Source organism: Penicillium samsonianum, assembly GCF_028829775.1.
Source record: "Penicillium samsonianum strain IBT 33392 chromosome Unknown utg000001l_segment0_segment0, whole genome shotgun sequence".
NCBI classification, from domain to species: Eukaryota; Fungi; Ascomycota; class Eurotiomycetes; order Eurotiales; family Aspergillaceae; genus Penicillium; species Penicillium samsonianum.
In genome coordinates, this window is record NW_026643259.1 from 3292999 (window position 1) to 3313113 (window position 20115).

A 20115-nucleotide genomic window follows, 5' to 3' on the forward strand; every position below is an offset into this window, starting at 1 on the left:
CATCATATTTAAACGACATAGCATCGAGGTTCCTGTTTTCTTTACTCGTTTTTAATACCGCCTCTCACAGCCTGTGTTTTTAGAGCATTGTATTTTATGGATGGCGGATTTGTTCTTATGGCTGGTACTGAGACCGGCGTGTCTCTTTCTGTGGCCAGGTGGCCGAATAGAAGAATATCTCCACTACTCATCCTGCTAAAAAGCGTTCACGACGGGACTGTCTTGGATTTTTGTATATTAATTTACGGCTAACAAGCATGAGACGCATTTATTCTGTGTATATTGAGTTTGGTTTACTCCCTGCATCGAGAACATATCGAGTCCGAGTAGGAACTATGACTTTTCATAAACCGAGTCCGCACACCGATTCGGGCTTGCATAACATAGATATAGCATAAGCTGAGTTTTACTATATGCCTTGATGATTGCTCCACTTCATCTATGACTATTACTACACCTGGGGTTCATATTTCCCTTATTCATGGCCAACCCTGCCCTGATGGTCTTGCCGGTTTAGTTGGTACGGAAAGACTGTTTCATGTGCTCATTGCCGGGCCGGAGGGTGACCAATAGGACGAGAGCGGTGGGCGCCCGTCCAGAAAGACCTGCAAATTCAGCAGGCGGTGTATCCGAACGGTCCACTCTTGAAAAGTTTCATGCTCATCTTCCACTTGACTTCAACCTACACATCACTTCTTTTCCGTTTCAATTAATACACGGCCGTGATCCACCGAGTGAGCCATTTCTTAAGATCTGGTTTTTGAATTCCCAACTACAACAATGGCCGAAGATACCAGCGCAGCGTGGCCCATCGCCGATGAGGCCCTCGCCCAGAGCCTCCTCGACCTTGTGCAGCAGGCCCAGCATTATCGCCAACTGAAGAAGGTTTGTTTTTATGTGCTTTGAACTATTTCTAAGCTTAAGCTAAGCGTCGTCTTAGGGCGCCAACGAGTGCACTAAGTCCCTTAACCGGGGTACTAGTGAAATTGTCATCATGGCAGCTGATACTAGCCCCCTCGCCATTGTGCTTCACTTGCCTCTTCTGGCTGAGGATAAGAACGTGAGTTAAATACCCTAGAGCCATACGCCGAGAATCTAGACTAATCATTTAAATTAGGTCCCCTACGTCTACGTTCCTAGCAAGATGGCTCTAGGCCGTGCTACTGGTGTTTCCCGCCCCGTGATCGCTGCCTCTATCACCACCAACGAGGCTAGTGACCTGACCGCTCAGATCCGTGCTATCAAGAACCAGGTCGAGCGTCTCATGATCTAGATGTCCATCTTAGACATGATCGGGAGGGTTGGATACTGATTTTTGGGTTGGCTAGTGATCTGCTTAACTGCTGATCACAAACAATTAGCCAAATTTCTCTGTACGAAGTAAACCCTGAAGGTCTTCTATAGAAACCAATGAACGTGAAATTTCGTGATACGTGTCGTTACTTTTGTAGACCAGATATAATCCAGGATAGACGAGCTAAACGCTCATTGAGTCATTCAGCCCAGTCTTCCTTCCCGCAGGCCAGCCACTTGTAATCCAATTCTTTGTTGACAATCCAGAGGGCCCTTCAATGTGATTATTCGTCCAGTTCCCGCGCAAAACAGCCGAGCCAGATCTCGCCGCTAGCGTAGAATCATACGTCCAAAAAGCGTCGAAAGCCTCTCGAATCCGATCCACCTGAAACGCAACCAACAAGACGATCGTAATAATGCCCACTGTTAGCGGGGCGGAGATGGCCCAAAACAGCGTCTGCGAGCTGTTCGTGTTGCGGATGTCAGTGGTGTTCATGCCGAGATAGCTGGTCACAAATGATAACGGCATAAACACCACGGTCACGATAGTGAAGACAAGAATGGCCTTTCCTTGATCTTCCTGTCGCACATCTACCCCACTGCGCGTCTGGTTGGCCAATGAGTCAAGTTTTATGTTGAGAAGTGAGATTGCGCTGAGCTCGGCGTTCAGCTGGCCGATGAGCTTGTTTAACCTTGCTTTCTCGAGTTCGAATGAGGAGACCCGGGACTCGGTGGTGATGCGGAAAGAATGTGGGTTTATGACGTTCAGGTAGTTTCCGAGAACAAGGCGCTGTCTCTCGGAAGCCTTCTGGATTATTTCTAGCTCCTCGCGGACGAGGTAGATTTCCTGTAGTAGGCGTCGCTGGGGATTCTGACTCGCTTTGAATTGCTAAGAAGGCATGGATTTGTTAGTAACATTGGGACTAGTGGCAGGGATCGAGAAAGGGATACGGACCAGATTGCGGACGTATTCACGATAGATCTCGAGCAAGTTAACCGGATTGCTTTGCGAGTCTCTGCAGCGGACGTCCCCCATGATAAGAGTGAGGACCAATCCGGGACCCACGGCTTCGTAGGTCACGACATCGGATAGCTCGTCGGTATAGGTCATCAAAACGATGTCTCTCATGGCACTTTCCATAGCCGTCTCTGCCGCTACCCCAGCATCCGTGACCCTGTCCAACTCTGATAGCATCAAGAAAGTCCCCGGCGGGTCGGAACTTGTGTAAGTTTCGCGCTTCTTATGACAAGACTTCACGAGATGTGCGCTAGTCACGACCATCATCAGGAGATCCTGAAAGGCATCAACCAAACTCGATGGGATGCGGTATGTGTCCCAGTCAAACTTTCCATCAGCTGACACCCCGTGCTGGATCTGAGCTGCCATCGTTTCCAAGCTTGTCAGAAAGTCTTCTAGCTCGGTGATTATTATCTGATCAGCTCCCCGGCAAATGTATGTCAGATACTCTTCAAAATCCATCACCCATGGTGATTGCGAGCTCTTCACCGAGCGTTGTTCGGGGCAAACAACGGAAACATGCGTAAACAGATGGTCGAGGGCATCCGACCGAGTAGAGTATTGACGGGATGCAATGCATTTTTCGCAATTCGCGACGCTGAAAGCCAGTTGTTCTAGCTCGTCCTTGTCGGGGATGTTAGCGTAATCAGTGCGGCCGAGGTTGGCTATAAAGAAGGTCTCTGGTATCCGCTGATGACGCGGCCGGTTGGCCAGCTCCTTCATGTAGGATGTGTCCCAATATTGGGGGACGGTCTGCAAATCTAGGCATTAGAAGTTGTAGAGATAGAGGGAGTGGATGTTCCTCACGGCGAGAAGATCATGAACCGCTCCCCAGAACTTGCCGCTGACAGCGCATGGATATGAAAGCGGGGCAAAGAAGTTGAACAGTCGACATAGCCTACTGACAACATCTTTCAAGTCCACCATTTCTGGCGAGAATAAGTCGGGGACACTCTCAGCTTGTTCCGCGATCAATGTGGGAAGAGAAACGGCATATCTTTGTGTAATAGCCCGGTCCACATCGAAGTAGGATTTTGTCGTCGCTTGTTTATATATTTCCCAACTATCTCCATCGGTAGGCTCGAGCAGCTCATTATTGATATGCGCGGAGACGTGCTTTATTGTGTCTTCGTCCACGCTCAAAATCCCAGGTGGCTTATTTGGAGACTGAACATTCGACTTGGAATGATCCGGGCTGGGGTTATCGAGAGGGCTGTTTGCTTTCGAGATCGCGCTCTCTTTCATCGACGGCTTTTTCTTTGTCTGCCAGGTAAAAACTGGCGGAAATTCCAAGTTGATAGTGGGTCTATGAGCAGGGGAAGAGGTCTGGGAGGCAGATGAACTTCCAGGTAAGGATTCGGATGTCGTGGAACGATGACCATGATCGATCTGCTCTTCTGGATCTGCTGCCTTGGGAAGAATATCTTGATCAATAGACTCATTATCCGAAGAGAGGATGGGCTTGGTTGGTTCGAAGTAAATGTTCGAAGGAGCGGATATGTCGTCAACAGGTACCTGGTTGATCACCACGCCGGGCAAAGATGAGAAAGATTTCACCCTGATGGGCCGTCGCAAGCGATGGCTTGCTCCGGTATAGCGAGCCTCATCCAGCTCCTTATTGTGGTAGTCCCAATCTTCTTGGTAATCCTCGGTGGATTCTTCCGTCTCGTGCGAACCCCGTTCATCTTCATCTATCTCTGGTTGAACCTGTTCATCTGTCTCGGGCAAATCATGCTTTTTCTCAGACTGATCCTGTTCATCTGTCTCGGGCGGATCATTCTTTTTCTCAGACTGATCATCTTTATCTGTTTCCGATAGGCTCTGTTCACCTCCCTTTGCTTTACGAGCTGTCTCATCGAACATTCTCTCCATTTTCTCCTTTTCTTTATCATTTCGGAACTTCCCTTTTTTCTCTTTACCCCGGCGCTCCTCTGATATCTCCGGTATAAAGGTCTCGATGTGAATGCGAAGAAGTGTCGATGTGCATGATGCTGTTACTTTAGCCCAATCCTCTGCTCTGATCGGAAACTTGTCTTCGGTAAACATTTTAAAATCATACAGGCCTTCATGCCTGTCACCTCCATACTTACGACCTTCATACTCACGGCCTCCATAACCACGGGCTTCATAACCACGGGCTTCATAACCACGGGCTTCATAACCACGAGGTTCATAGCCACGAGGTTCATAGCCACGAGGTTCATAGCCACGAGGTTCATAACCACGGGCTTCATACCTGCGGTCTTCATACCCGTGGTTGTCATAGCTGCGGCCTTTGCTTTCCGGTAGGCAGTACCTGAAAATCTTGTCTCTCATTGCCTGGTAAATAAACATCAACACCCTGAGTCCCGGTTAAAGGCTATAAGTGAAATAGATGCCATACAAAAAATGTCTTGCAGTGCTCCATGGGAAAGAAGAACACACGCCGGTCGGAATTAATGACACAAACGTTGGAAGGAGATGACGACATGGGCGTTGGCGGGCTCATGATCTCCAAAGAAGGACTCGCTCCATCCATAAGAGGTATGGGTGCACTGGTAATGATGAATTCTATGCTCCCTATGTGTCAGTATGTTGTGATTGACTCATGAGAAAGGGTGTTCACGAACGGAAATTGACAATCACTGCCCACAATTCGGAGACATGAATAATATGGTTCTTTGGAAAGACTCCTGATTTTCGAATTACTTGCTGCAGGTCACGATTCCGGGTAGACTCCAGGTTGTAAAAATACTGCAGGAGGCTGCGCGTGGAATGGGCGGATTTGCGAAAGGATTGGGCTGCATCTATTTTCTGGGTTGAATAATAAGGAAGACGGAGGAAGATGGCCGACTTTTCGGTGCGGTTTTGAGTGGAATTAGAGCCAACACAGCGCATCACATAGTGTGGCTCACTCAATCCGGGGGGATCCTGCTGTGCTCTCTTTAGAAGAGACACGATGAGAGCCCTATCTTCATCTACTAGATTCGGCACATTTGATGCAAAGCGCTACACTGTTAGTGAAAAGTATAGTCCAATGCATAGATAAGATATATACCAAGAAATGATCGAAGCTCTTCGTGTCGGTTTGCGTATGGCTAATGCTCAATGCGTTAATGAGTATATTATATCTTCTAATGATTGAACGGTTTGAAATCTCACGTCCATGAGAACTGAGGGTCCTGCCCCTCATTGACTGTTGCATCTGTTCGATAAAGAACCACTTTTCCATACCCCGGCATCCGCGAACTAACGACGTCAAGTCTTTGGCCGACATGTCCCCGGTGGGATGGGTCAGCTCTGAAACCGTCCACAGATCGCTTGACAGTGGACGATTTGAGACCGATATCAAAGCTCAGTGGTACACCGAGTGATACGCACTTAGGCGGCTGATAATTCAAATTTTGATCGGGATTGAAGGGACCGGAAGGATTGAAAGGATTCACGTCCTGCCAGGGGGACTGCTCTGCATAACTCTGAATCTTGTTGCCCTCCTTGAGTCGTCTTGTGTGTGCAAAAAGCTCCTCTAGGATATCATCAGTGATAGACTTTTTGATCACAATATAATTCGGGTCCGTCTATATTCCGTCAGTATCTTATACAAATCCTCGATACGTATTTGACTTGCCTCCAAATAATCCCACGGCAAACCGAAGTCAATAAGAGTTTCTGGGAGCAAGTACTTGCGATCGATCTTCCAAAGGCAAGTACATCAGATTAATTGGCCTCGCGTTGGAATGGGGATGCTGATTAGTTACTTGGAACCAAGTGACATTATCTCCGTTCTGGTCAGATGTAGGTTAAAAACTATTCCTCTTAGATATGCCCATGTATTATTAACCTGGTACCGAGTATCCTCCTCTCTCATTTTTGGGTAGCTCTTATAGCTCTCGCCGTCTCCGATCATGTTGTAAAATTGCGTAGGAAATGAGACGTAGACTAGTTTTGGCTTTCAACACCAGAGTCATCGGTGCCACGTGTTTTACGACATTTTAGTGGTCTGTGCGGCAGAATATGGGGGGCTGGCGCTAGACTCCTCTCACCAAGTAAGCCTTGGTCTTTAGGGTTCCAGCGTTATGAAGTCTCACTAGACCCCCAAGGTCACTCCTTGCATTTTATAATTCTTTCTCACACCTAATCTGGTACATACGACCATAGGGTGTGGAAAACAGGGCTTCCCGTCCGCTCAGCCGTACTTAAGCCACACGCCGGTGAGTTAGTAGTTGGGTGGGTGACCACCAGCGAATCCTCACTGTTGTATGTTTTCTTTTTTTTAAAATGATTTTTGTTCATTTGGAAAGTCCCTTTTGCCGCCCTACTCTCAGCCTCTTCAGCCCATTCACCTAAATGCCCTGAACACCACTATTCTATACCTGAATATCCTACACGCCCCTGAACCGCTGACGTGTCCTTCCCCTCCCCCTCTCCCTCTAAGCTGATTTCGGAAGGAGAAAAATCCCCTAAAATAGCATCGGCGCTAACTACGACACATAAGCAATTCGCCGAGACATGTATGCCTATAGGAACGTAAAACTCCCCCTTCCCCAGAATATTCTGAACTATATTTCCATTTGAGTTTTCCACGCACGCCTAAGTCTTCCCCTTAAGAATAGCCTCTATCTCTTATAGCAGAAAACAATTTAAAGAATTTGAGACGGTTGGCGAAGAAATATAACATCCGTTTTCGCCTTCCCTCTGAACCATTTCCCGACTATCATACTGATATATTTAAGAATATCGAAGAGTTAGGAAGTTATCGATTCGAGATATATACTAAAAATGCTAGCATTAGATCTGCTAAAGAGCCCTAGGCTTAGTAAACTAATGTTACGCACTGCTAACTGGTCACAGTTAGGTTAGAAGGTTTCCAGGTTATACTTGCCTTATGCTTCTCAGGTTTCCAACGTCAACGATCTGTACTCTCAACCGTACTGTTGCCTAACAGGCCTTACTGCAGGATGGGTCCTATTGAGGTATCGAGGAACGATGCTAGGTAGAGCGCCGAGTAGATCTATACCGGAGTATTGGTCTGCTCGTGAGTGTTATCAAGTTATAATCAAGTTAAAGAGTCACTGAAGTTCCAAAGGTATACATAAGTAACAATGTAGGATTGAAGACGAAGAACTAAACTAGATATATGAATGAGTGTCCTTATATATCCCTAAGTTCTTCCTATATAGAATGGTAGATAGTAGAATAGTAGAATCCCTCTACTACTTCTACCGCCGACCGTTCTACTACTTGTATGATCACGTGGTGATTGCCTAATCGTGGTAGTAGAGGTTTACTAGTCCATATAGTAACATATATACCGGATATCCTCTAGAAGTGGGTCCTACTTAGGGCTGATCATGCTCTTGCTCACTAAGCATGATCACGGTTTCTCTTTTCCCTAAACACCTAGGTATCCTAGAGTATAGGATGGTACACGTGATCTGATAATAGATCGTTCGGTTAGCTCTCGGTGGCCTATTAGTAGTTACGGTCCCTATAACTAATTGGTGACTAGTATGTCTATAATATCACCTCCCCTCTTCCTAGGAGTTTCGTCCCTAAGACTTATAAATCTGCGGTCCCCCCTTAGGTAGGTGATAGATTTTTCTTTTTCTCAAAATAATGCGTTCTCGTTATACCTAAACGTAAGGCTAATTTTCTTCCGGAGTGTCCTTCGAAATCCGCTTGCCCGTCGACCGTAATCTATAACCGGTAGGCTGATTATATTGAATTGTATAGTTTTATGACTTCAACTCCTTATAACCATTATCGTGACCTTAGTGTTAATTGTGTGATGGATTAGTCGGACAAGTATTCGAAGTGTGCGTCGTGTACGCGTGCGGGTCGTTTATACAAACGGGAGTTCCACACTAACAACGAGTGGGATTTGTTAAAATCCGCTAAATAGAAAATTACGGCCGATCTTTCCGAGGCCGATGATAAGTTAGAGCTATTAGAGCCCGAGTTAAAACTTATCTAGGATCGTCTGGCAGAAGTTTAACAAAAGATCAATAAAACACTAGCGCGCCATACGCGTTTGCGAAAACAATAGAAATTCTTAAAGGAACGTGGTTTCAAAATGTCTCATCACGATACCGAGCTTCTTAAAATTCTCGACGAAAGATAGACGTCCCTAGGGTAGGCTTCTCCTTCCGCCCTTAACTTCGAGTAGCTCGCTACTACTACTAAGTATCCGAACTTTGATTAGATGCTAGCGGAGATTGCTAATCTTCCGGTGTCTTTCTAGGACGGCCCGGCTTTCTCCGCTACTAGTGTTAGTGGAACTATTAAACTAGCTAGGAGCAGCCCCTTAGGTTCTTAATAGGTTCCTATATATTCTTAGAGGTATCGTACCCCTTCCATCTCACTAAGTAGTGAGGCTTTCCGCTTATTCGTTTTATTTCTAGAATTTCCTTAACCTTATATTCGTTTTCGGTTTCTTCCTCTATTTCTACATTTATCGCGAGTTTAGCGTTATTTGGTGCGGGTTCGAGTAACGAGATATAGAACACTAGGTGGAGTTTTTATATACTTTCCGGTAGCCTTAAGCGATAATTGACCGGTCCTAATTTTTCTTCAATTTCGAATGGTCCTAACTGTAGGTGGTCCAATTTATTGCTAGGTCGCTTGGTTTTGATATTACGGCGTAAAAGATAAACCTTTTCCCCCCTCTTTAGGTTAGGTCCCTCCTAGTGTTATTAGTCGTAGTACTTTTTTATACGTATATTGACGAAGTTAATATCTCTAGATAGTTATAGGTGCAACTATTTTAATCCGCTAGCTTTTAGCCTTACTAATTCTACCACGGCTGTTTTACCAATTAGTTCTCTAAATATTATAGGGTTATACCTATAGTTTACGAAGAATGGTGATTCTCGTGTTATAGAGTGTACTACATTATTATATACTAGTTATGCTATTAGTAATAGTCCTACCTAGTCGTCTTACTAGTAGTTCACGTAGTGCTATAGGTACTATTTTAACGTTTGGTTCACTCTTTCTATTTATCCGTTAGTTTATAGATAGTATACGGTAGAGAGTCTAAGCTTAATACCTATCTAATCCGCAAATGATTACTATATCTTCGATATAAATAACTTATCTCTATCTAATATAATCTTACTTAGCATTCTATGGTTCGCGACTATATATTATAGCACGATATTTGCCATTTAATCGGTATCGATAGTCTCTATAGTTGGAATTATATAGGCGTACTTCGTGAGCCTATCGACTATAACTATGATCATATCGTGTCCTTCTAAGACTAGTAGCTTCGTGATAAAGTCTATAGTGATCTATTCCTATAGAGTATTTAGTGTCTCCGATAGTTATAATTGCCCGTATAGTGCGTGTCGTGCTAGCTTATTCCTTTAGCACGTATCGTATCCCTAGATATAGAATCGGACCTTACGGTTCATATTTAGAAAATAGTAGTTTCGCGAAATATATTCCACTATCTTTTCTACCCCTATATATCCGTATACGAGGTCGTTATAATGTCTTCGGATAACCTTATTTCTGAATTATAGCGGGATATATATCAATCCGTGCGTGTAGACCATTCCGGTCTCATCTGTGGTAAATTGTGGTTAGGTGTATAACCCGTCCCTAACTAACTTTAATACCACGTCGTTATCTTACGCTACTCGGATTTATTATAAAAGATCGTCGTCCTTAACTTCGATCGTCGCGGCCAAGATCTATTTGTTATATAAGATGGTTCTATCTTAGTTTTATTTTAGTATAGCGGGTTCCGCTACCTTAGTGCTAAGCTTATAATCTAGTCGCCTACTTAAAGCGTCTACTTGGCTGTTCTCTATCCCTTTATAGTGTATGATACTAAAATCGTATTATACTAGGGTTTCAGCCTATCGCGCTTATCGTCGTGTGAGAACTTAGTCGTTATAAAGAACGTGAGGTTCTTATAATCGGTCCGTACCGTTATAGTGTGTTTTACTCCTTCTAGATATACTCTCTAGACTTAGAATGCTAACACTATAGCTAATAGTTCCTTATCGTGTATATCGTAATTAAGTTCTATAGGGATCATTTTCCTAGACTAGAATACGACCGGTTAGGAAGTCCCGTTTTCTTCTTGAGTTAGTCTAGCTCCGAGAGTGTAGTCTAAGGCGTCCGTTTCTAACACGATTAGTAGATCGTAGTTAAATATAGCCACAATCGTTCGTTTACTAAATAGTTTCTTTAGTTCCTAAAACGATGTCTCTGCTACGTCGTCCTATATAAATATTTGTCCTTTCTTAGTGAATCGGTAAAGTCCGGTTACTATGCTAGTATACCCGTCGATAATCTTCCGATAGTAGTTTATAAGTCTAAGGAATTATTGCACTTCCTTAACGTTTCTAGGTATAGGCTATTCTATAATGCTTCTGACCTTATCTTCTTCTATACCTAATCCGTCTAGGCTAATACGATATCTAAGGAATCCCGTTTCCTAGATATAAAACTCGCACTTCTTAAGTTTAAGAGTGACCTTTATAGCTCTCAACTTGTGTAGTACTAGCTTATTATATTTGATATGATCTTCGAGCGTTTTAGAGAATACTAGGATGTTATCTAGATACGCGATAACGAAGATATTAAGATACTCTTCTAGTACGCTAAAGATAAAGTGTTAGAAAGTGGCTAGTACGTTAGTGAGGCCGAATAGTATAACTATATACTTATAGTGTCCGTACTTAGTTCTAAATACCGTTTTCTATTTGTGGCCTAGCTTGATCCGAATGCGATGATACGTATTAGTAATATTATACTTCGAAAAGTACTTTGCTCCTTAAATTCGATCCTAAATCTCGTGAATCAAAGGTAGTGGGTGTCGATCTTTAATGGTAATCGAATTTAATTATCGATAGTCCACGTAAAGTCGAAGGCTCCTATCCTTCTTTAGTACGAAGATGATCGGATATCCCGCTAGTGACTTAGAGGCGCGGATATAACCTTTTTATAGGTTTTTATCGATATAATCCTTAAGTGCTCCGGATTCCTTCTAAGATAATTGATAGATTGGTATGAAAGTAGGTTCTATACCCTCCTTCGTGTTAATCTTATAGTTAAAGGTTCCGTGTTCTAGTAGCACTCTATCGGCCGGTGCTATAAAGATATCTCTAAACTCCTAGTATTCGTCTAGAATCCTAGATTTATCGCTAGTTACGTATAGCTTTTCGTGTTTAATAATCATATATTCCGCTAATTTATAGTCGGATATATCTAGTGACTATTCCATTATATCTAGGGCGACGCCTATAACCGATACCCTAGTCCTCTTTTTATAGGACTAGTTGTTACTACTATCGGTTCGTTAGGCAGACTTCTTTCGACGCGTTTCGTAGTCGTCGTATTATTTCGTATATTCATATCTATCGAATGAGATACGCCCTATTTACTAGTTAATGCTCGGGTTGTGCTTCCTAAGCTATAGAATGCCTAAAACGATATTATAGTCTCCTATTTCTAAGATATTGAACTTGATTAATTCTAGGTGTCTATAGACAGATATAGGTAGAGTGATAGTTTCTTTACTAACTCCTCCGGAGAGAACTTCTCCGTCGAGTCCTAAAACTAGTATCACTTATAATAACTTTTTGGTCGATATTTATCGGTCCTCCTAAAACCTTAGGTTTATAAAATTGTTAGTGGCACCCGAGTTGATTAGGGTCCACGCCTTTCCTATAGGTAAGATCACGAATAGCTTAATATAAGTTCCTAATAAGGTTGCGGCTAACTATATCGTTAGACGATTATCGTAATCGTATAGTTATCTTCCGTTATACCAAATTCCTTAGTAAACTTGCTTCTATTATAGCTTCTTTATCCACCGTAGTGGTCTTGGTTCGATGCCGTAATCTAACTTTACTAACCTATAGGTTATACACGTCTCGTTATAGTATATAATACTAGCCATTCTGCTATGCCCTAGGTATCGTGTATATCCTTTACACGCGTAAGTGGAATCTTCGTAAGGGCATCCTATTAGGTCGTCGCCTTCCTTAATTGCTATAATAAGGTGCTAATCTAACCTACTAGTCCAAATCTTATCCTAGAGATAACTAATAAGCTCGTCGGCTTCTTTATCGTTACTTATTTGACGATGGTTCCTAGGACTTTCTGGTAGTGTTTCTAGGATTACTTAGTCTATTCCTAGGGACGTGCTTAGCGTTCCTAGGTTAATAGTGGTTTTAGGGAATATGACTAGCGTTCCTAGGAGCCCTATATCTAGCTCTTAGAGTCCGTGGCGGTCTTAAGACCCGTCTAGCCGTGTGTCCGCGGCCTATAGTCCTAGCGAGCCCTAGGGCTACTAACTAGCGTCCTCCTAGGATTTATAGCCTACTAAGTTATAAATCTAGTGCCGAGGATCGTGTTATATCTATCCTTAACTCTCCACTATATCCCAATCGATCTCTAGATAATCGATATTCTACTCGTCGGCTAACCCTTCAATTTATAGGTTGCCCGCTACTATCTCTTCTAGGCTTAGGTTTTCCTATCTTACTAAGAGATCTTCTAAGCTTTCTTTACTTAGGTAGTCCTTTCTAGATTCTCGAGTCGTACGTAGTTCTTCGCGTGTCGCTCGTATATATTACCGTTTCTCGTACGGTTTCTTCTACTTATATTCCCTTACACGGTGTCCTAGTTTCCTATATATAAAGCAGAGATTCTTTTTACGACGCTCGTTTTACTTATCTTAAGTGGCGTCCAATTCTATTAGTTTAGGGCCGTATAGGTCGGAGTCCTATAGTGGTCCCTAGTCGCGGCGCCCGTTACTAAATCGGTTGAATCTGTGGCTCTTACCCTTCTTCTATTATTCTATCTCTCGACGTTCATATCGTCGCTCGTTATTACGATTGTCGATCTTGACTAAGACCTTAATAAGCTGGTCTAGCGTTTCTAGTCGATCGATTCGCGCTAGTTCGTCCTTAACGTCAGATCTAAGTAAGAGATGATCTATAAGAACTTAGAGGCGTAGCTCGAAGTCGAGGTGGTCTATCGGATACGTTATAGCTTCTTTTCTACTATTCTCGCTATATCGATGTCGCCGAACGTGTTCTCGAGATATTCGCGGAAATGACGGTATACACTAAAGATATTTATCGTGGTCGCTAACCATTCTTCAGGATCCTTTCTATAATAATCACGGATATATGGTTCGAACTAATCCTATACTTGGCCGTGTAAGTAGGTTGATATAAAAATCACCTTACCGGCTTCGTTAGGGATCTTAGTACTATTCACGTCTAGATATATATCTATCTAAGTGAGGAATCCTCGAAGCTTAGTTCGGTTTCCTTCAAAACACTTAGCCTTAGGTAGTTATAGTGCCTAGATAGCGCTAATAGGCGTAGAAGCGTTGACTTAAACTTTGATTTATTCGAGGTACTCGTCGACTTCACTAAACTTAGTACCGCTTTTTTCGCCCAAGTTGCTAAGCTAATCTATAACTTTCTTAAGGTTGTGCTCGAGTTCGTTGATCTTCTTCTTCTACTCCGTAATAGTGTTATCGCGCTCGGTATTAGAGTCAAGGTCCTCTACGGGTGGAGTGGCCTACTTCTTTCTAGCACTAACGTGAGATATGTTATTTATTATAACTCGAAACTTGATTCGAGACGGTCTTCAATATATTACGCACTACTAACTAGTCATAGTTAGGTTAGAAGGTTTCTAGGTTATACTTGCCTTATACTTCTCAGGTTTCTAACGTTAACGATCTGTACTCTCAACCGTACTATTGCCTAATAGGCCTTACTATAGGATGGGTCCTATTGAGGTATCGAGGAACGATGCTAGGTAGAGCGCCGAGTAGATCTATACCGGAGTATTAGTCTGCTCGTGAGTGTTATCAAGTTATAATCAAGTTAAAGAGTCACTAAAGTTCTAAAGGTATATATAAGTAACAATGTAGGATTGTGTAAAGGTATACTGTTTTCAGGTGTAAGGCCTGTCAACCGGGTAAGATACTATGACTGAGAGGGGAACACAATGTATTGTAGAGTGTGCCAAGACTAATTCTTGCCAGAATGCAAAGGATCCTTTGGGGGTCCTTGACTATAGGGAAACCAACATGATAGTGCTGACATTGATATCACCTGACGAACCCCTCTCGGATCGACATCGAATCGATGTCGATCTATTGATAGATCATTGATATGGCCCGCTCTGGGTATTCCAGTTGTAAGGATCTTTTATCCGTTACAGATTGAAGACGAAGAACTAAACTAGATATATGAATGAGTGTCCTTATATATCCCTGAGTTCTTCCTATGTAGAATGGTAGATAGTAGAATAGTAGAATCCCTCTACTACTTCTACCGCCGACCGTTCTACTACTTGCATGATCACGTGGTGATTGCCTAATCGTGGTGGCAGAGGTTTGCTGGTCCATACAGTAACATATATACCGGATATCCTCTAGAAGTGGGTCCTGCTTAGGGCTGATCATGCTCTTGCTCACTGAGCATGATCACGGTTTCTCTTTTCCCTAAACACCCGGGTATCCCAGAGTATAGGATGGTGCACGTGATCTGATGACAGATCGTTCGGTTGGCTCTCGGTGGCCCATCAGTAGTTGCGGTCCCCACAACTGATTGGTGACTAGCATGTCCGTAACAACTAAATCTCGGACCGAATGGCTGGCTTATCGAGCTACGAGGTTATTTAAGTAAAATCGTAATAAAGTAGGTTAGCGTTTTAGACTAGAGAACAATATATTACGAAGGTTTGCTATTAAAGTAGTATGATAGGCACTCTATTAATTTTCTGGGCTATAAAATTCTGCTTTCATTATTACAATCTCTTATTACGACCTATCACACTTAACGCGAATTAGCTGATAAGAAATAGCCTAAAGTGTAGAGCTAGAATTTGGAAATCGGAAATTTAGATAATAATAAAAAATAACGAACACTATTTAAAGCGGCTTAAAGAAAGTTAGAATTTATAGAAGCCTTACGAGTGCTCTTATAGAAAAAATCTCTGACTTATAAGAAAAAACCTTACGCTACCTCTTAAGTGATAGTTATCGATTAATCTACTAATATCTGCTCTTTTTCCTAGCTATAAGACTAGAACGAAAATCTATTTAAGGATCGGGCCGAAGAATTCATTCTTTATAAAGGGATCCTACGATCAGAACTAAAGAAATAAGGCCTAGACCGTATCTATAGGCTAAAGAATATAAGGAATCTTAACTCTCTACTCTCTAGCCTAGCGATACTATTACTAATATGATAAAACACACTCTATTTAGCTTAGATATTAAACCTCTACTTTTTCCTTTTTTAGTCCTTAAGGCGAAGTCCGAATCTAGTAATAGCGGATTTGATACTATATAAATATAGTCTACTTTTCTAATTCGGGCCCTCTTAAAGTTATAAGAGGATTTATAATCTAGCTCCCCTATATCCGATCCTATAATAGCTCCGCTAGTCTGGTTCCTTATATATTAGGGTGATTCGTAGAGGGTCTATAGGGCTTACCTAGCCTCTAGATAAAATAAAAGCCTAACCTTCTATATAAGTATAGCGGGTGTATAGCTTAATTAAAGACTAACTCTTAAAGGAAATATCCCTACTATAGTCTAGCTCTTTATTATATAAAGATTAGGCTCTATAACTTATACTAATTATTAACTATATTATAGATTAGGCCCACGATATCTACCGCCTTAAGATTTTAAGATATCTTAAATCTATTATCACTAGATAAATCTTAGACTAAATAAGCTTTTAAGATAGCGATATCTTTTCTATATATAGAAGTGTCTTTAACTAGATCCTACCTCCGCGAAGTATCGTAGCTAAGGAGGACATTATAGAATCAAGTTTTATAGCGAACTAGGATCAATTCGAATCGAGTTTATCAACCTATAAAGTAACGCTAAATGCCCTAATTCTAAATACGGAGCTTAGATCTCTTCGCTCTACCTTCATTTCGAATTTTCGCTTTATTTATCTTTATATTATATCTAATTTAGTCCTACATCTACTAGAAATAATCGGAGGTAAATGTAAGACTAGAGCTAACATTAAATCGGTTACTCGACGGCTAATAAATTTCGTTATATAGTTTAATAAGGTGTTAGTGATATTAGGGAGGGATCTTAAATTACTTAAGATACTCTAGACTAGAGTTAGTCATTCGAGCACGGAGGCTTATCCTAAAGAATTCTTTATTACTATAGAAACGAGTTAGTACTTTAGTACTTCTTAGGATATTAAGCGATAAATCTTATACTTAGCGATCTCTAGAATAGCTTTTAATATATTAAAAAAGACCGCTAACTTTAGAGTTAAATATAAAGGTATCGATAAACTTACACGGTCTAAACGGATTTATTACGAAAAGGTAATATAAGATTTAGTCGACTACCTAATATCTATATCTTTATAGTAGGTTCTACTTACTACTATTTCTTACACTCTTATTATAATCTATCTATTTCCGTTATAGAAAAGATATGATTTCACTCCTACACTAGAGGCTCTTAGGTTTAGGTATATTCGAGAGATAAGAGTATAGCCCTTTATCTAACGAATTTCATCTTAAAAGATATAGGCCCTAAAGAAGTATATAACTATCTTATATTAAGAAATAAGGGCTACTCTATAGAGCGGGATAATAGCTAAGGAGGTTTTTACCTCGAAACGGGATAGACGTCCTAGATATATAGATATATCGTTTAAGGGTATATTAGAATGTTAGAAATATATTATAAAGGCCGAAGGTCATTTATATAAGCACTATACTAGATATATTCTAAGCCTTAAAGGATATAAATCACAATTTAGCTATAAATATTTGGATAGGCGGAATCTACTGTAAAGGTATACTGTTTTCAGGTGTAAGGCCTGTCAACCGGGTAAGATACTATGACTGAGAGGGGAACACAATGTATTGTAGAGTGTGCCAAGACTAATTCTTGCCAGAAAGCAAAGGATCCTTTGGGGGTCCTTGACTATAGGGAAACCAACATGATAGTGCTGACATTGATATCACCTGACGAACCCCTCTCAGATCGACATCGAATCGATGTCGATCTATTGATAGATCATTGATATGGCCCGCTCTGGGTATTCCAGTTGTAAGGATCTTTTATCCGTTACATCTACCTATAATATCAGCCTATAAAACGGTCATTCTAGTCTTATTAGAAAATAATAATCCGCCTAAGTCTTTTATAGGCGCCGATATATATATTTTCGGATTAGGCGAACTTAGTGGTATTCGAGATAACCACTCTATTACTTTAATGATTAAAGAAATAACACTACCTAAGTCCCTTATCTTCCACACTATTAAATCGAACCCTAAGCATTTTTAATACTACCTAGATAAGATTAAATGTAATTTGCCCCTACTATATCGTTCTATTTCCGATAAAGAAAGATTGCGAATCACGGACTAGGTTCTTAAATTAAGAGGTTATATCCGATCTTCTAGATAGGATATCCTATATTCTAAGTGGGAGTATAGCCAAAGATTTATATCCCTTTTAAGTATCGGCCACTTATAACACGAAGCTTCACTTATACTACAGCATAAGCCTTAGGGTAATTATCAAACCATATCTGATTTGTTGTTATTCCCTTGGTTCCTGGGAGGAAGGAACAAGGTTTCTATGGCGACAATACCCACGGCAAATCGAACATATTGCCTCGGTTAATCGTGCAGACCGAAGAAAGAACACACGGGAAGATTCTGACAGTGAGCTAGAGCAACAGTTGTCTGAAAGCAGGTAGAGAAATTTGTTGATTTAACTAGATGAAAATGCTGCTCAAGGTATGCAAACTCCGGAGGTTTTTGAGCTCTTATGCAAGACCTCACATTATATAGGGTAGCAAAGTCTGTTGACACTTGAAAATCGCCTTGTTTTAACAACCAATATTTTTGTCAGTTTAGTCCCGTACGGGGCCGTAGGGCTATATATAGAGGCTAACTATATAAATTATATAGGAAAAGGGGCTTCTAGGATCTTATCCTCCCCTATTAAGCGGGAATTAGTCCTCCGTCTCTCCTAGTGTTTCATATAAGGTAATCTTCGAGTCTTAGGAGTAAAATCTAATAAGCGGTCGTGTATAATCGAATCCGTTTAGAGATATATAGTCGTATATATATAAATAAAAGGGCTTCCTTACCAAGGCCTTCTAGGAATGGCTTTATAAGGACCTTTAAAGGGTTTTTCATCCTTTTAGAGCTTCGTTAGGTAATAAAGGGCTAAAATAGTGTAAAGAGGTATAAAAATAGCTTCTTTGAAAGGGGATAAAGAGTAAATAAAGGAGGTAAAGATATCATTTACATAAAGAAAGGCTCTTTAATAGGTTATAAGGATCGTTCTATAAAGCTAGAAGTCCTTTCTAGATCTATATAAGCTTTTACTACGGCCGTTTAGGGTTATTCTAAGCCTATCACTATAGCGGAGCCTATTTCGACTACTATATATGTACACTATAATACGGAGCCTGACCTATAGGATATGGAACTAGCTATAGCCGTATAGACTAAAGAATAGGCTATTAAGATACGTGCTATAATAGATAATCTAGACCTATCTCGACCGGTCGATATTTCCGTTATAAGCCTTATAATCGTATACTCCCTTATAGGAGGCGTATATAGTAAATCGTTTAAGGTTATAGCCTTATAAAACGCTTAGGAGATATTAGACGTATATAGTGACTTTCCTCTCCCCCTAAGTCCTCCCGCGCCTTTTAGTAAGGCTCCATTCAGTTGAACTCGCTGTCGGCATTTACTTTGGCCGCCACCATTAGGTATGATGCTGCATGCGCTTTATCTACTAGCACTCGGTTTCGAGCTAAGATATATCTAAAATGAAGCAAACTGCGAATAGTGTTTTTAGGCGCATTGATATCTAGCACTTGCAAATATAAAAAGGCCGCGTAGTGCGGGATGTCTCATTCCAGATCACTGCTGGTCTATTGCGACGAACATATATTAGTGGAATGGCCGGCTGCTACTATAGGTAGCATAGTTAGCAAGCTTGCGAGTTGCCTATGGAAATTTCGAAGTGTGTGTTAGGTTGTAATTCGCTTCAAGGAACTGAAAGCTCTCGATGTGACAGGTGGTATACGTGTTTCGCACGTCAAGATTCCAATTCCCGGGAGCCATTGACATATTTTTAGTAATAATTTGGGGGTTCCTAGGGTTTAAGGTCCAGAGATTTGAGGGTCTTACGTATACATAGAGGGGGACAGCTTCTTCCATATGGTTAATGGATTTTGAGAACAACTATAGTTGACCTTAGATACGAGACGTAGGGCAAGGAAGCAGAAGAAAGACGCCTTCTCGCGTTTAGGGGTTCTGAACCCTGCTGCATCATGTTGGTCCGTATAAGATTTCTCCTTGCATCGCGTATGCTTCATGTATAGCCTTAAAAATGCGACTAGAGCTCCCAGGAACCAACGTCTTCTTTTCCGGAACGGGACGAAAAACTTTGGTGGCCAACTAAGCCCAGACTTCATTGCTCAGGCATGTAATAGGGACCCAGCGAGATGAAATGCCTCACTGCCTGCTTTCTCAAGCATCTATATATTGCGATCTTCCTACATGATCACAGTTACCACTCAAGAATATATATCTTCAACTGGAAGACTAGACCCCGAATCTCGCATCACCCCGAACGCATTTATATTTAATTTCCTCATCATGGCCTGGAACCCTACTCACCTCCCACGAGTATTGGGCCAAGTGTTGGGCGATCCCCTGCACTGTGAGCTATTCTTCGAGCAGAATGCGGTGATGGGAAGCGCCGTGAGGCGTGAGCGCGACCACCGATCATGAGCGGGGCTTAAATGAGGGAA

At 41.7% G+C, this 20115-nt stretch overlaps 3 protein-coding genes across 3 annotated transcripts; 1 reads left to right on the forward strand and 2 right to left on the reverse strand.

Annotated features, from left to right (window-relative positions):
* Positions 1–780: 780 nt before the first annotated feature.
* N7471_001253 (uncharacterized protein) lies at positions 781–1273 on the forward strand (the record flags this gene model as incomplete). The annotated part of the gene is made up of 3 exons (XM_057273974.1): positions 781–885; positions 941–1060; positions 1118–1273. The coding sequence occupies 3 exons, from the start codon at positions 781–783 to the stop codon at positions 1271–1273; spliced, it is 381 nt and encodes a 126-aa protein (XP_057142153.1).
* Positions 1274–1477: 204 nt separating this feature from the next.
* N7471_001254 (uncharacterized protein) lies at positions 1478–4575 on the reverse strand (the record flags this gene model as incomplete). The annotated part of the gene is made up of 4 exons (XM_057273975.1): positions 1478–2182; positions 2249–3064; positions 3119–4302; positions 4371–4575. The coding sequence occupies 4 exons, from the start codon at positions 4573–4575 to the stop codon at positions 1478–1480; spliced, it is 2910 nt and encodes a 969-aa protein (XP_057142154.1).
* Positions 4576–5448: 873 nt separating this feature from the next.
* Positions 5449–6197, reverse strand: N7471_001255 (uncharacterized protein; the record flags this gene model as incomplete). The annotated part of the gene is made up of 4 exons (XM_057273976.1): positions 5449–5868; positions 5919–5984; positions 6049–6075; positions 6132–6197. 4 exons carry the CDS (start codon positions 6195–6197, stop codon positions 5449–5451), a joined length of 579 nt encoding a protein of 192 aa, XP_057142155.1.
* Positions 6198–20115: the final 13918 nt, after the last annotated feature.